Source organism: Aureobasidium pullulans, assembly GCF_000721785.1.
Source record: "Aureobasidium pullulans EXF-150 unplaced genomic scaffold scaffold_10, whole genome shotgun sequence".
Taxonomy (NCBI): domain Eukaryota; kingdom Fungi; phylum Ascomycota; class Dothideomycetes; order Dothideales; family Saccotheciaceae; genus Aureobasidium; species Aureobasidium pullulans.
In genome coordinates, this window is record NW_021941030.1 from 68,972 (window position 1) to 84,345 (window position 15,374).

The 15,374-nt window shown below is 51.0% G+C and overlaps 8 protein-coding genes across 8 annotated transcripts; 4 read left to right on the plus strand and 4 right to left on the minus strand.

Annotated features, from left to right (window-relative positions):
• Positions 1–1,539: 1,539 nt before the first annotated feature.
• On the plus strand, positions 1,540–2,584 carry M438DRAFT_365582 (uncharacterized protein; the record flags this gene model as incomplete). The annotated part of the gene is made up of 1 exon (XM_029907803.1): positions 1,540–2,584. One exon carries the CDS (start codon positions 1,540–1,542, stop codon positions 2,410–2,412), a length of 873 nt encoding a protein of 290 aa, XP_029759916.1. The 3' UTR covers positions 2,413–2,584.
• A 461-nt stretch (positions 2,585–3,045) lies between these two features.
• Positions 3,046–5,050, minus strand: M438DRAFT_345830 (uncharacterized protein; the record flags this gene model as incomplete). Its single annotated transcript, XM_029905537.1, has 1 exon — positions 3,046–5,050. A coding segment is annotated over exon 1 (1,805 nt), but the record flags the coding sequence as incomplete, so codon positions are not given.
• Positions 5,051–5,350: 300 nt separating this feature from the next.
• On the minus strand, positions 5,351–6,073 carry M438DRAFT_355597 (uncharacterized protein; the record flags this gene model as incomplete). The annotated part of the gene is made up of 1 exon (XM_029907044.1): positions 5,351–6,073. One exon carries the CDS (start codon positions 6,071–6,073, stop codon positions 5,351–5,353), a length of 723 nt encoding a protein of 240 aa, XP_029759918.1.
• Positions 6,074–6,458: 385 nt separating this feature from the next.
• M438DRAFT_274225 (dabb-domain-containing protein) lies at positions 6,459–6,899 on the minus strand (the record flags this gene model as incomplete). The annotated part of the gene is made up of 3 exons (XM_029900696.1): positions 6,459–6,617; positions 6,664–6,774; positions 6,834–6,899. 3 exons carry the CDS (start codon positions 6,897–6,899, stop codon positions 6,459–6,461), a joined length of 336 nt encoding a protein of 111 aa, XP_029759919.1.
• Positions 6,900–7,201: 302 nt separating this feature from the next.
• Positions 7,202–8,077, plus strand: M438DRAFT_374762 (uncharacterized protein; the record flags this gene model as incomplete). Its single annotated transcript, XM_029908523.1, has 1 exon — positions 7,202–8,077. The coding sequence occupies one exon, from the start codon at positions 7,202–7,204 to the stop codon at positions 8,075–8,077; it is 876 nt and encodes a 291-aa protein (XP_029759920.1).
• Positions 8,078–9,253: 1,176 nt separating this feature from the next.
• M438DRAFT_345834 (amino acid transporter) lies at positions 9,254–11,790 on the plus strand. The gene is made up of 6 exons (XM_029905538.1): positions 9,254–9,448; positions 10,003–10,123; positions 10,194–10,240; positions 10,296–10,396; positions 10,450–10,832; positions 10,888–11,790. Exons 1-6 carry the CDS (start codon positions 9,296–9,298, stop codon positions 11,712–11,714), a joined length of 1,632 nt encoding a protein of 543 aa, XP_029759921.1. The 5' UTR covers positions 9,254–9,295; the 3' UTR covers positions 11,715–11,790.
• Positions 11,791–12,125: 335 nt separating this feature from the next.
• M438DRAFT_20977 (putative phenol acid carboxylase) lies at positions 12,126–13,313 on the plus strand. Its single transcript, XM_029899401.1, has 3 exons — positions 12,126–12,203; positions 12,291–12,494; positions 12,577–13,313. The coding sequence occupies exons 2-3, from the start codon at positions 12,318–12,320 to the stop codon at positions 12,940–12,942; spliced, it is 543 nt and encodes a 180-aa protein (XP_029759922.1). The 5' UTR covers positions 12,126–12,203; positions 12,291–12,317; the 3' UTR covers positions 12,943–13,313.
• M438DRAFT_345837 (ribosomal protein S6e) lies at positions 13,188–15,035 on the minus strand. Its single transcript, XM_029905539.1, has 4 exons — positions 15,004–15,035; positions 14,100–14,562; positions 13,836–14,003; positions 13,188–13,780 (listed from the first exon to the last, which is right to left on the minus strand). The coding sequence occupies exons 2-4, from the start codon at positions 14,553–14,555 to the stop codon at positions 13,685–13,687; spliced, it is 720 nt and encodes a 239-aa protein (XP_029759923.1). The 5' UTR covers positions 14,556–14,562; positions 15,004–15,035; the 3' UTR covers positions 13,188–13,684.
• Between the last annotated feature and the right edge of the window lie 339 nt (positions 15,036–15,374).

Sequence of the window (15,374 nt, forward strand, 5' to 3'; positions counted from 1 at the left end):
TATGTTTGGTCTGGTGTATAGAGTTTCTAAAAGCGAAAGTTTGTTCAATATTCCCATGATTTCTTCTCAAGCATCCCATGCATATTTCCTATCACATATGTGTAACCGGTTCTTCTGTTTTCGATCGGTCGCATGCCTCCTTGTTGACTTTGGTGGTGCCTGCCTATTTCAACCTGCCACGCTCATCTTCTCTCATCAACAGCATTTGCCTGACGGACAATGATTGTGCCTTCCATCCTTGCGCCACTGTATTCTCAAATTTTGGGAAGTGGTGCCTCTCTCCTCTTCCCTGATCGGACCTGCATTCTCATCCTCGATTGCTGTTTTGCCGACCAACCAGTATGTGGAGCATCATCAAAAACTTACTCCAAGCCCAACCAGTATGTGGAGCATCATCAAAAACTTACTCCAAGCTTCCAGTCTTCGAGGTGCCAGCTGGAATGACTGCCAAAATGCGCGATGGTTTTGAAGTCAGCGTGAATGTCGATAGAGAGCGCGCTCGGGATCACACTCTCAGTAGACATGCACCTGGTTGTGAAAAGGATGTTGCATTTTGATATATTTGTTAGGGGCCTTGCACGGGAGAGGGAGCACAGTGTTAGTATGATAATCAAGTCTGTCATGTTTGGGGATGACCCTGACGGCTTTGATATGTCTACCTTGTGTTTGTCGTACCACCACTTTACATGGTCTGAATTACATACATGAGATTTCTTGAGAGTCTACTAGATCCTGACACGTAGCAGTATCGGCTGGGTGACCGTAGCAGAATGTAAAAGTGATTTTTGTTGCTTGCGATCAGTGTGCTACCATTTCTTAAGACTTGGTCCGACATGCCTGAAGATAACCCATTATCAAATCTTTCAAGATAGGAGCGACCTCGAGACTTAAAGACGTAGAGCATATATGAATGCCCGTACCGTAGAAAAGAATGTATACAATCGAATGTAGTCTGCTTGGTATCAATTCAGACTTCGAGGTTCAAGATCGTCCAGAAAATCACCGAAGATCATCCAGACGGCAAGGCGCCGAATTGCAAGGAACAACTTGAACCACCATCTTTACGTGCCACTGACTCAAGTTTCCACTGTGCTGGGTTGTTTCACATATAATTTAGTAACATATCCTAATGGCACTCGGAGAAATCGGAGTGCTCGGCTGTGTTTTGAGGTGTTCCTTCCACTTAATGTTCATCCTACGCTTAACCTGACTTGATCGTCTTTGCGACATCTGACTGATCTGGCAAGAAACTCCACTGCTCGACCTTTCTCATCCGGTAGCCAAGATCGCCTTATATCCTAGCAATAGATCCAGGCAGCGGGTTTAGCCAATGCGTGCATGAAAGGATCAGACCTAGGCCACCAAGTTAGATCCAACAACGATATGGACTCGGTAATTGTTCGAGATACAATCCTTCTGCTCCTCACAAGGTAGATAAAAACTTGCTCCCCTCAAGTGAAATAACCACAATCAGCTCTTTCTATCAACTCGTATCGTCAGCTTACTTGAAGTTGACACTTGGTCAACAAACCCACCGGCATGGCTCTCCACAAGATAACCCTTGGACAATGCGACCCCAGCGCGCAGTTCTACTCTAGGAACCCAGAACAATCCTGCACCATGCCCATGTGCGGCAACAACACCAACATCATGAAAGCATGCTGCGATGGTCACCCGATAATCCCCTACACCCACCCTCTCGATGAGCCAGGAAACTACACTCGTGGAGGAGCTTGGTGCCAATTGGGTGACAAAGGAGCCAACGATTGGATCGACTGCGTGTTAAGGTTGGGAGCCGAGGCGCCCTTCAAATGTCAAGGGCCACTTGGAGATAGCGAAATCAACCTGAACAAGACCATGGAGAGCGCTCCGAAGAATGAGACTACAGAGGACTCGAACATCCAGAACAATGGAACAGCACTGGACTCGAACACGTCAAACAATGGCACATCAGACCATCTGGACGAGATTCCACTCTGCAGCGGATCCACTCCCTTTTATATCTCCGGCACCGCAAACTCTTGCTCTATGCCCGTTTGTGGCAACAACTCAGCAATCATGCAGTACTGCTGCCGTGACAACCCTGTTGTGCCCTACTCTGCAGACGGCAAGGAACACCCCTATCATCTCTACGAAGGATCCTATTGCTCAATGGGAAACATGACGATCGATGACTGGATGAGCTGTGTCAAGTTCACTGGTGCTGTTAGGCCTTGGTCATGCTCTTGGCCGGTCAACAGCACGACAGACGACTCTGGCGCGAAAGACAACGGAACGACAGACGATTCGAGCGCGGCGAACAATATGACGTCTGAAAACTCGGGCGTCGCGCGCTATCCTGGTGGATGGAAGAGTGTAGCGATGGGGTATTCAATGATGGGACTATTGCTTTCCATTGCCGTAACATTGTAAGATCACAAACAGCGCTCGAACATCGGCAGGAGACACGAAGTACACCGTCAACATCGATAGTAGGACGAGTACCTCAAAGCACAAAGCCGAAGCCTTGCTGCCTCAGTCCTCAGGGGGGAAGCCGCCAACCAACCAAAATCAACTCAATCAAACTTCCCTTCCCGCCACCGACCTCCCTGCCGCCTCTTCGCATCAACCTTTATATACCAAGTTCTTTAGGTCCCTTTTAATAAGCAAAATCAGCCGTGGTGGTGTAGTGGTTATAACACACCGGTGGTCTTAACACGTGCGCAGTCATTCGTTGTTACTCAACGCCGTGTCAGTCTAGATCCGAGGAGGTCGGGGGTTCGATTCCTTCCCATGGTGCTTGTCCTTTTTGCCCATGTACTATACTCGCACTTGTCTGTGTATCTCTTTTTTTTTTTTTTGGCTAGATGATCATGGAGGTTGGGCATGGTCGAACTTCCCTACGTATAGCATTGTAATGTGTTCTGAATCACCTTGATCGTCTTCGGATTACTCACGAACGATATACAGTACATTTGGTTGCTGCTTCGCGCATCGACGCATTCGAGTGATTTATACAAATTTGTTCGTATTCCAAAGATACTCCGCTATAACGCTATTCTACAAATCCTGTGCTGCTGCTGCTATATGCTCGCTCTTTATTCCCTGTCGAACCATCGACTCCAGCTTCCTTTACTGCCTTCAGTGCCTGCAAAGGCTCTTTCTTCAGCTTCCCACTTTTTTCTCTCGACGCTTCGTCGTGCATTCCATGCTCTCACGAATCTCCACACTTCTGTATCGGCCAAGTTCCAAGCCTCGACTGCATCGCGGATGGGTATACTGTTGCGAGGGCCTTTACCCTTCAGGACCGCTCTTGCCTTTTCTAGCAAGGTGCCTTCGTGCACGAGTTCGACCGGATCGGGAATTCTACCCTCGGGTTTAGGTGCAGGAGGACGGCGTTCGGGACCTGGAACGGGTGTTTCTGAGCGGCCGTTATCAAGAGTGGACTCGATCGTTGGGATGGGGAAACCCAGAGACCAGGCAAGATCGAGGCGTAGTAGGGCATTGTTCTCGTCAGACAAGTTCTCAGGTGTAAGCCAGAGCGATCGAGCACTACCATAGTCGGAGGCGACGGCGTCCTTGAGGTGAGGAATGCGAGCAAAACTGCTCATGCCTGTGCCCAAGAACTCTTTCGTTGATGCCAACACCCACTCGTCGCGTTTGGTTGTACGGCGGATGAACCGCACAGTCAGGGAGTCGGTTTGATGTTGCAAAGATGTCATGGTGTAAGGATGAGGTACGGTGCCGATAGTGAAGAGATCGGAGGTGTTGCGGAACATCATAGGCTGACTGATGCGCATTGGATGGCTGCTTACACAGGGAACGCACTTCTCGCGATTTGGCGGACAAGAAGATGGTGCGGGTGATTCTGTGCACTGGGACAAGTTACGGGCGAGATCGATTGCTGGCTTGACCAGAGTGAACATGTGATCTGGCAGTGGCTTCAAAATGGCGATGCCGCTGGTGAACGAGTTCTGCCAGGTGGTGTGTAAGTGTGAGATGATGAGCTGAGGCAGGAGACGCAGGCCTTCGCGGCTCACATCCTTGTCGTCGGATGCCAGCTTCTCAGCGATGGTCTTGTAATATTTGTTGATGTTCTTGCTCGAGTAGAAGGCAATGGCTTTCTGATTGGTATCGACGTGGAAGGTGTCTTTAGGCAGCATGTCGATGACGGACTTGGCCTTGATAGGCTTCTTCGCGCTAAGGACTTGCTCAATGGCCTTGTTGATCTGATCCTTGGGGCCATCAAAGAGACCGCTCTCCAAGCCCTCGTATCGGTTGAGCTGAGGGTACTCGCCGCGACGTAGGTAAGACAGTACAGGGTCGTTGTGTGGCGCCATGGGTAATGCGACGTAGTTGGCCATGATTCCGGTGCCCATGTTGCCCCATGCGAGCCAGCGCATCACGTCCGTCTTCAGGTCATCTTCTAGCTCCAACTGGGCCATCTTTGCATACAGCGGGTTGTTCATAGCCTCAGGACGCCCCAGCACAACAGGCTTGAAGCCTTGGGCCCACCAGGCGCGTCTCCAAATCAGGAGAAGGTGGTGGACCGACTCGAGCGACGTTTCGTCTTTGTACCATTCGGCGTCGAAGTAGGTGTATACCGGCGGTCTTTTTGCCAACGGGGGAAGTACGGCTCTGTTCTCGTCGAGCGTTATCGAAGATGAGAAGGGATTCATCCACTTCCAGTCCGAGAACCATCGTGCCTCGCCGCTAGTGCTGTTGGCTTGTTCGGGTGGTGGTGAATGTGCTGGTGTCCTGAAAGGGTTGAGGCCGGACGGTAGGCCAGGTGTTTTCGGTAGGTATGCCGTCACTCGTCGAGCGCCTTCGTTGACTTCGTCGCGATAAGGGACGTCGACGGTCGACTGGCCGAAGATGATGATGCAGAAGAGGATGAACAGTGCCAGGCTGCTCACTATCTGCAACCGCCGGGGCAGGTATGAGCACGGATTGAGCGTGCGCGGGGCCATTCTGAGCAAGAGGGTTTCGTTCAATTCGTGTCAATTCATGCGTCGTCCTTCGCGACTCCCCGTCCAGTCATTCAATCCGTTTGCTAGAGAAACTGACCCTCTCCTGGCAAGCAGCCGCGTCATGGGGAGCTTGGGCCGAATTGGCGCTTCGGGGGTGACCATCTTCTCCGCAGTCACCCTGTCCTGGTCTATATCTGACAATACCATGCAGTACGCATGCTTCAATCTCTGGACAATTCTATCGTCGTCAAGGGTGAACAGAACCTTAGATGTGTATATACACGGCACCTCCGAAGTACTCTTGTATCCGTTTATCAATGATTTCCAGAACGATAAAAATTGTACAGTCTTTTGCTCCATCCTTAATGTACATGAAAGAAACGCCAATATCCATGACTTCTTTATCTTGCCTGCTCCCAGTTGTTGGAAAGCGCTTGGTCCACCCTTTGTTGGAATTGCTCTTGTCTGCTGCCAGTTGGCTCAGTACCGCCGAGCACAGACACCACTGCCTCCTCATCTGCTTGTTCTTCCTCAACACCAAACTCAAGAGGCTCGCCTGATGCCTCAGCATCGAGTAATTCGGCAGGAAGCTGGTTGAGCTCGCTGGCCAGAAGGTCGTAGTCCAACTCCGGCAGACCCAGAGCACGTCTTTGCTGGTTGAAGCGGTCCTGCACAGACTTTGTGGCCATGATCATGCAGCGCAATCTCCAACCCTCCATGCCTAGCGTCTTGATGCGTGCCGACTTCTCGCCCAGCAGGTATTCGTCCAGTCCTCCGACCTTGTCGATTGTGCGCATGACTCTGGTGCTAACACGAACACGAATGCGACGGTTCAGCGCCTTTGAGAAGAGGGCCTTGCGCTTGATGTTGGGATACCAGCTCCTTCGTGTCTTGATCTCGGTCTTGCGTGATACATTGTTGCCGAATTGGATGCGCTGACCGCCGTAGAGACCCTTGTCGGATTGCTTGAACCACAGAGAGCGACCGTATGGGTATGGCGGTACATTGGCGTGCAACTCCTCCAGTGCATTCTTGTGTGATTTCCAGGCGAGGCTTGCGCTGGTTGTGAAGGTACGGGCGGCAGGCGCGGCGTGGAGGCACTGAGGCCGGAGCGAGGCGAACATTGTGGTGTTGTTGATATGTTTTGATTAAGTAGCCAGTTTGCGCCCAGTCGAAAAAGATTTCAGAGGTGATCAGGCGGAGAAAGTTGCGCCCGGCAGGTCGTCGTCTCGAATCAAGAATGTCACCAAAAGTGCATACCGATTTCAGACGCTGCCAAGAGCGTAAATGTTGCCAACAGCTGATGTCAACATGGTCACTTGTTGCCCTCGCTCGTTTTGTTCATGAGACCATTCTTGCTTGCGACATTCTCATTGTGTTACCGTTCGATTGTGATATGTTTGCTCTCATGTGTCCAAAATTCCTTCTTTTCAAGACAGTCATATACTTGCTCTCGGTTTCGACACTGTCCATCTTGTCTCCGCTTCTCGGTGAACATAGCCATGTCATCTACGACAAAACGCCAGGCTCGAAATCAACGACAGTGGCCTTTTCGACAATCTTCCCCACATCCTCTACAAGCTTGAGATGAGAAGGGTCTTTGGTCAGGTAGTAGTCTCTATCGGCCTCCGACTCAAATTCGGACACGAAACCATATTGGAGGCCACCCTGATCTTGTTAGTCGGGCCACCCTGACTGACATTGTCACACTCACTGCTGCTCCCTCAGGGCTGTTGTTCTTTCCACCGCCATATGACTTCATATAGGGCTTTTGTGTCTCGGGATGGATACAAGTATTCTTGAGTGCGATCACTCTGTCACACATCTGGGGTCACCGTGAGTAGATATCCAACAGGTACACGAGGATAGACAAGCTTCACATACGTCTTTTACCACCGATGGCTCGATACCCTCCTTGAACTTGAACAAGACAACGTGTACAATAGGCATCCTGGAAGATAAATTCAGTGATTCTGAATGTGTATACCGAAGAGGAGGAGAGGGCTGGAGGGGTTATAAGTCAGTCGGACCCGTGCTCTGCATGCATGGATGACGTCCGTCCCTCGGCAATGGATTGTCCGAGCATTGGAGATGTTCTCTCTCTCATACTAGCTGCGAATGAGCTTGGTACAAGGCATTTTCAAGCACACTCTTACTATTCAGTCATGCTAGAGAGATGAACAGCGCGTTTCATAGGCGCGACGCGAACTCGACACATTCTCCACCGACACACACACACATCAGAAGACGCAATGAGCAGCTCACCACACGACCAGCCAGTCGATCTGGTCATTCGGTTCACCGCCGCGATACCAGATGCAGTTATACGAGTGCCCTCGGCGAAGCTCACAACACCTCTGGCTCTTCGACAACAGATCAGAGCGCAGCTGCCTGCCTCGTTCGCCTCGAATCGTCTACGTCTGATCTCGGCAGGAAAGGTGCTCCCTGACGCGACAGCCCTTTCGAAATGTATAAACATCCCTCCACCACCTCCGCGCTCGAAAATTGATTCAGCTGCCTCGAAAGACAAAAACAAAAACAAAAACAAAGCCAAGGGCAAGGCTCCCGCTGAGACCACCGTCCCTCGAGTCTACATCCATTGTTCCATTGGCGACACTCTCACCCCTGGAGACATCGCATCTGAAGCAGACGCCGCAGAAGCTGCCGACAAAGCACTCTTGTTAGATGTGCAAGCTGTGCCCGCTCCAGACCAGACCCAGAATCCCACAACAACTTCGTCCACACCCGCTCCTCGTGGCTTCGACCGTCTCCTCTCTGCAGGCTTCTCGCCTGCCGATGTAGCCAACCTCCGCGCTCAGTTCATGGCCATCCAGGCACATACCCATACCCCGGATACTATGCCGACAGGTGACGACCTGCGTTCGCTGGAAGAAAGATGGCTCGAGAACGACCCTGCCAATGCCGCCGCTGGTGGAGGCGCAGGAACCGACGAAGAAGGCGGCTTGGAAGATATGCTTTGGGGTAACCTTATGGGCTTCTTCTGGCCTATCGCTGCTGCTTGCTGGCTGATGCGTGAGGAAGGTGTCTGGACAAGACGCATGCAGATTTCCGTGCTTAGTGGGCTCCTGGTCAACCTCACCTTTGGCTTCTTGAGAATTACCTCCTGAAGCTCTAGTCAACTAGTGACAATTGACACGAGAACCCATGGTCGACATTCATGCACTTCTCCTATCATCGTCTCAACGATGCATAAGCCGTGAAACTGCATGAACCTTTTGAAACGAAGATCGCTTACAAGGAGACCGTGTCAAGCGACCGTTCTCTGAGGGCGTCTCTACCTGTTTCAAGGGTATGTTGAAGTCTACGACTACATGCTGACACATCTCGGCACACGAGGAAGTCATCTGACTGCGCTCTCTCTCGCGGAACTCATGTCCTAAACTGGCAGTATCTTTTGTGGGACGGGCATGATATCAATGCCTTGACTCATGACTATCATATCTGAAAACACTCAATGGTAAATCGCGAACTGCTCTTTACCTAGGCACAGCATTGGATCACCAGGTGCACCACCTACCTGACAGAAGGCCGGAAAAAGACGTGATCTCACAGCAATGGACAGCATCCCAGTGATCTTCAAAACACTTTGTTAAGACACCTTGATTTTTGTTATAGGGACGAGAAGCGACTTTTGAGCGTCCGCGCGTCAAAGATTAGGGCTTTGGCTTTGTGGCTTCGAATTGTTGAGCCGTTTCTCGAACGATTCCGGTTCTCTCTCGTCTCACGCTGCAGCGCCTCAGACTCCTGCTCGTTCCCCCTCGGCCAGACTTGCCATGGATCGTACCTGGTGTTTCTGTAGCCCATTTAATTGGCCAAGCTTTTTCGCGAAGCTTTCCAAGCTTTGACGAGGATCGATCCTTGGTGTCCGAGAACCTTATCAAGAGTGCAGGGTCCTCGTCTATGCTTCTCAGAGTCCATCATTGACTCGAAGGGACTGTCTTTCTTTTTCTGGTCAGTGGTGCAACAGGCGCACCTGTTTTGTGCAACACATCCAAACATGTTTGCCCGAAACCTTTATGACAGCGTCTACAGACTCTGATAGAGGGTAGAGATAAGATCAATATGTAGGAGACGCCTATCAGCTGCAATGGCTTTGTATACATGTCCATACAAGTCGTCTTGCTTAGTGCATGGACTTTGGACTGCTAATAAATAGCGGCCCATTGCTTCACGACTAATATCACAAACTTTTTTCTCACCGAATTTCCATTTCCGTGTCAGCGACAGCCCTTATATCTTCGTTGTGCCCCGAGCTCGAAGTCTTCTCTTGACACAAACTATCTCGAGCCTTCCTTGTTTCTGTGGCCAGTTGTGACTATCTTACCATGTCTACCACTGCAACAGACACTACTCATGGGGCCGACCTTCGACGGAAATCTTCCGCTGTGGTTGGCACCGAAGAGACTCGTAATGTCGTCGACATTACTCAATTGAATCAGGAGGACGCTGCTCTAGCAGCACAGTTTGGTTACACTCCGGTACTTTCTAACAGCATTTCCTTGCGCTTTCCCCTGTCCTTCCAGCCTTTTCACATCCGTGGGTGCTCTCCACATACAATCCCCTGCAACAACGTCCATCCTGGCCAAAGCAACAATCCTGAAGCGACAATCCAAAGCGACACCCCAGGTTATAGCGAGATTCCACGCGACAAACCCTTGCCTTAGCAACAAACCTAGAGACAACTCTACAATTGCCGCGCGAGCAGAACGGCATGAAGTCCTGACTTCCAACGCGACCTACGTTGACCATTCGGAAACTACATACTTGAAAACCATATCTCACCCCAACGGCTCGAAGAACAGTCTTGGGAGCCTGCGATGCCACGCCCATTCACGACGCAGCTACGGTCACTACACCATAATTTCGAACCGTTGATAGAAGCTATGGTCATACATCGATCATCCAGACCCCACGGGCCGCCTCCACGCACCACGGCACGATCTTCCGAACACATGGACCAGGAGCTCTCAGACACTTCCCACAAGCGACATATATCATCATTGAATCTGTTTAGCTAACTTAAAATGTGAAGGTGTTCAAGCGAGACTTTGGCTTCTTTGCTACATTATCCTTTGCAGCTAGTATCTCTGGCTGTTTCGCTACGGTCACGACCACTTTCCTCTATCCTCTCGAGGCTGGTGGTGCTGCTTCAGGTATGCTACCCCACAGACTTGTTACATAATAGCTTCTTTGGATGGTCAGAATGGAGCTGACAATGTACAGCTGTTTGGTGTTGGCTCATCTCCGGCGCTGGATGTATGTGTATTGCTGTAAGTTTAGTTGTGAATTCCATGATGCAGATAGGAGAGCTGACATAAGAATCAGGCTTCAGTTGCTGAGCTCGTTTCTTCCTACCCGACCTCGGGCGGTCTTTACACCTGCGTTAGCCGCCTCGCTCCTCCCGAATGGGTTCCTTCCATCAGCTGGTATGTAGCCGAAGCAAAAGAGATACATAAGCACAACGCTCATGATATGACAGGATCACTGGCTGGCTCAACCTTGTCGGACAAATTTGTGGTGTTGCTTCATCTGAATACGGTGCTGCCCAGATTCTTCTCGCAGCTGTCTCCATCGGATCGGATGGCACTTACAAGCCCACTGCCAGTCATTACGTCGGCGTACAAGCTGCCTTGTGTGTCTTCCACGGTCTTGTCAACTCGCTCAACACCAAATGGTTGGCTAAGATCACAACTTCTTACATCGTCTTTCACGGCGCCGTTCTGGTTACCTGTGCCATTGCATTGCTTGCTTGCTGCGACAACCGCCACAATGCGAGCTACGTCTTTACCGATGTCACAAGCGCTTCAGGATGGACACCAATTGGTTTCTCATTCCTGTTTGGCTTCCTTTCCGTCTCGTGGAGTACGTATCCACATGACTTCCTGCTCAAGAACTCTACTGACTATCCCACGTGCAGCAATGACGGACTACGATGCGACAGCTCATATTACGGAGGAAATAGATGACCCGGCACGCAAAGCACCTTGGGCAATCTTCATCGCCATGGCTCTGACTTATGTTCTTGGCTGGCTCTTCACCATCGTCCTTGCCTTCACCATGGGCGATCCTGCTGACGCACTCGCCAGCGAGTACGGACAACCTGTCATTCAGATCTACTACAACAATCTTGGAAAGGCAGGAGCAATCTTCTATGCCGTCTGCGCTTTCCTGATCCTGAACACCGTCTGCCTGACAGCCATTCACTCTCTCGCCCGCACCGTGTTCGCCTTTTCCCGCGACCAACTCATCCCTGGCGCCAGGCTCTGGAAGAAGGTCGATAAGCGCACCGATACACCCATCTTGGCTGTTTGGTTCAGCGTCTTCTGGTGTGCAGCAATCAACCTCATCGCCTTAGGATCTCCCGAAACCATCAACGCCATCTTCAACGTCTGCGCCATCGCAATGGACTGGTCCTACTGCATCCCCATCATCTGCAAGCTCGTCTATGGCAGATTCACCCCCGGACCTTGGTATATGGGTAAAGCGAGCACCTTTGTCAATTGCTACGCAGTTGCTTGGACGGCTTTTGTCAGTATCATTTTCTTATTCCCGACTTTGTACCCGGTTACGGCGGAGAATATGAATTATGCTATTGTTATTTTGGCGGCTATCTTCGTTTGCGCTGGGGTTTATTGGGTGCTGGGTGGAAGGAAGTTTTATGTCGGTCCTATTGCTGAGGCGGAGGTTGTGGTTGGTGTGCAGCATGAGAAGGATGACAGTTCTGTTGACAAGACTGCCATGTAGAGAGGACCCAGATTATCGGCCGAAGGGCTCGGTGGTGATGCATCAGCAGTATCAGAAAGGAGTGTTACAGTTGAAGCTTTGAAATGTATTGTTTGTAAAGTGACTTCCTCCCGAAGATCCCTTGACGATGCACATGATGACGACCTTCAGTATTACTGGAGGAACGTCTTCTCTTGAGACCTACGAGACATACTGGTTATTTTGTCCATTCCTACTCCGACTCGAGTGTGGTTTGTTTTGCTCGTGCAAGTACCGGTTATCAGTGCCAATGGTGAATCCCTCGGCCCGAGCTCTCGGGACCACGAGCAGACCACCATCGCAGCTCACCCGTTGACAAGCCGGTCCATCCGAACATGTTCAGAGCAAGAACTGCACAGTTCGAGACGTCATGGGAGCAAGTACTCGAAAAGTCTCAGAAAGAGCCTCATGGCATGATCAAACGGCAGTTCAATAGTTCAGCACTTGTGCAGCTTATAAGTAGGCTCCGAGGTAAGGACCGTTTTCGTAGTCTGTATTTCGACCGCACTGCACCCCAACAACCATCTTTCAATTTCTATACCAATCATCGTCTTCAAGAACACATTCAAGAGTAGAGAACCAATCATGTCGGACTCGAACAGCTTGCCCACTTTCCTCACAAACACCGACCTCCACCCCTCTTTCGATGCCGACATCAAAGACGTCCATCTAATCTACGACTACGCCGCCCAATCCCCCGACGGCAAACCAGAAAAATGGCGCTATGAGATGTGGTTCCAATCCTCCAACCGTATAAACTACGTCCGTACACACCTCCTCTCCCTTGCCTGCCAAACCCTCACATCCCACCTTCTTTTCTAACATCTCTTCCCCAAAACAACAGGCAATCCACGGCGGCCCCATGAAAGGACGCATAAACTATCAAACCTGCACATACCAATGCATCCGCCCCCACGAACTCTGGCAATGCAACTGGCTGGAAGAAACAGGTACAATCTGCTCTCTGGTCTACGATATCAAGAATAGCAAAATAACCACATTGATTGCGTTTTCAAAGGGGCATTGGGAGAATGCCGAGCAAGCCAGAGGGGATAAGAGGGATGCAGAGGTTTTTGGGAGGTGGAGGGGTTTGGCGAAGCAGGGGTCGCAGGTGGAGAGGTTTATGTTGAGTGAGCAGGCGGATATTTTGGAGTCGTTCAAGGGGAAGGGGGATTTGGTGCCTGTTGAGGAGGGTGCTGAGACGTTTTAGAGGTGGGGTGTGTGAAGGTGGAGGAGAGTAGGGATGCATCGAGGGCGTTACAGAGTAGGCGAATGTAGCTTGAAAATGTGTCTCTTCTTCCCTTGCCGATATTTTTCAGTAGCTGCCGTGAGACTAACAGGCACTATCTACTGGCAACCAACCTTGAAAGTATCTTGCCTTTTGATGACCCTTCCCACAGTATCCCGTGCTGGTGAGATAGCGATATCACCATGCTTACGACGTCAGGGGACAAGAGCGGAGAGATCGACGACAATGAGGAATTGGATACGTGAATAAAGCGACAGGACAAAGAGATGAAAGCGAGAAGATGAGAAAGATTGTGCCAAATCTGTCGAAATACTTCGAGCAATCCATGTAGCTACAGATCACATCACATACAAAGGCAGAGGTAGATCGAGGTTGTTACACAAAAGAAACCCAGTTGGTGGTATCGAGCGACATAATTCCAGGGGAGTTTTTGAACATTGATGAAGAAAATTTTCGAAGTTTTTTGAGAGACCTTTGGAATGTTCATAAGAGCATTGTAAAAAAACGAACTCCCAAACGCTTTTATGATGCCCTCTTTCTTGTTCGTTGCACATTCCAGTGACGACCATTTCCCGACTCCCACGAAGCCGAATTGCAGTGGACATGACTCTTGACCTTGACATGGCTAGACTTGACGTCTTTTGCCTTGTCGGTTGTTGTGCCTTGTGCTTAACCCATCCTATTTTGCGGTGAGATGGCAAGTTTACTTGCGCATGGAAGAAGCACGGCGCTTCTTCATCTCCTGCTGCTGGCTCTTGGCCTCGGCAACACGCTTGTGGAGGATGTTGGCGTACTCGGCCTGAGAGTGTATTAGTGGGGATCGAGAGTTGAACAGAGCAAAGAGAGAAACATACGGCGGCGTCCTTGGAAGCCTCGGCGTTGCGGCGCTTGAGGGCCATGCGGTGACGCTTGTGCTGGAGACGCTGGGGAGTAACGAGGCGCTGGATACGGGGAGCCTTGGTGTAGGGCTTGGCACCCTCCTTCTTGGGCTGGACCTCGCGGCGGATGACGAACTTGCGGACCTATATCACAACACAGTCAACATACATTCACACTCAGACTCGGTCCAAGAAGAAGTAAATCTCTGGACCGGCGACGATGGAAAGGGGGGTACCCACATCATCATCCTTGCTGAGACCGAAGAAGCGGCGGATCTTGGTGGCACGCTTGGGGCCGAGACGCTTGGGGTGGACAACGTCGGTAAGGCCGGGGACGTCGTTCTCACCCTGCTTGACAACAGCGAGGGCAAGGACGGACAGGTCCATGGCAACGATGCAGCCGCGGACGGACTTGCGCTTGCGCTCACCGGTACGGCGGGGGCGGTAGCAAGAGTGGCCGTCAGCGAGGAGGAGACGGACACGAGTGGGGTGCATGACACCCTGCTTCATGGGGAAACCCTGCTTGTCGTTGCCACCGGTGATCTTGAAGACGTAACCCTTCCACTCGTCACCGACGGAGTCACCGGGAACCTCCTGGCCCATGCGGCGGTCCATGAAGACACGGAGACGGCGCTCATCCTCAATCTCGATGAGCTTCTGCGAGCCGTTGGCGGGGTACGAAATGTTAAGCTTCATGGTGGCTCTAAGGCGATGGTCAGTATGAGAGGTCTGAAGAAGTGAGTGCTGATTGGCATTCGGGCGGGCTGTAGGTTGTGCGAAATGGCTGCGCTAATCTTCTGGTTGTTGAGAGGGCTTTTTGTGTCGTGTGCGGGACGGAGGGGGTGTGTTTTTTTCGGCGTCGTTTTGTGGTGTGCGCGGTGGCAGCGCAGAGAATTTTCAAGCCAACGAGGACATATATTTCCATCTCATGTTGCGTTCGCTGCAACAGTCATGCTCTCAATGGATTGATGCAGCGTGCGCGCAGTCGCGAATGATCGATCGAGTCGTGTGCAAGACGTGTCTGCAGGCGCCGTGATTGTCGTCGTAGCCGTAGATGCCGTCGAGTGCCAGAAGATTGTCGCAAGCCATATCACCCATACCACAGAGCCCGTCCTCATACCATCAGCATGAGGGTAGATCTTACTATTTGTCGAGATTGTCGTCGTCGGAGGTCGCTGCGCTATCCAGAGCAAAAGAGAATCGAACTTTGCTGGCTGGCATTTCGCACTCCGGCTAATCCGTGGGTGCGAAGCTTTGACCACGTGACTAGAATTAGCGACCGCCGCCGGAAGCCACAAGCTTGACTCTCATCTTTTACTGCCGCAGATGTGAATGCCAATCGGATCATGCAAATACATGAAGAAGATGGTGTGGTTCTCTTCAATCCTCTTCGACTAATTGTCCAGTCACTATATCGTTGTTCACCCTCTGCATTCATATCTTGTTCATGCTTCCTCATTGGCCCGTCTCACCACCGAATCTAGGCTGCAGAAATGCACGAGGTCTTTTTGAGAT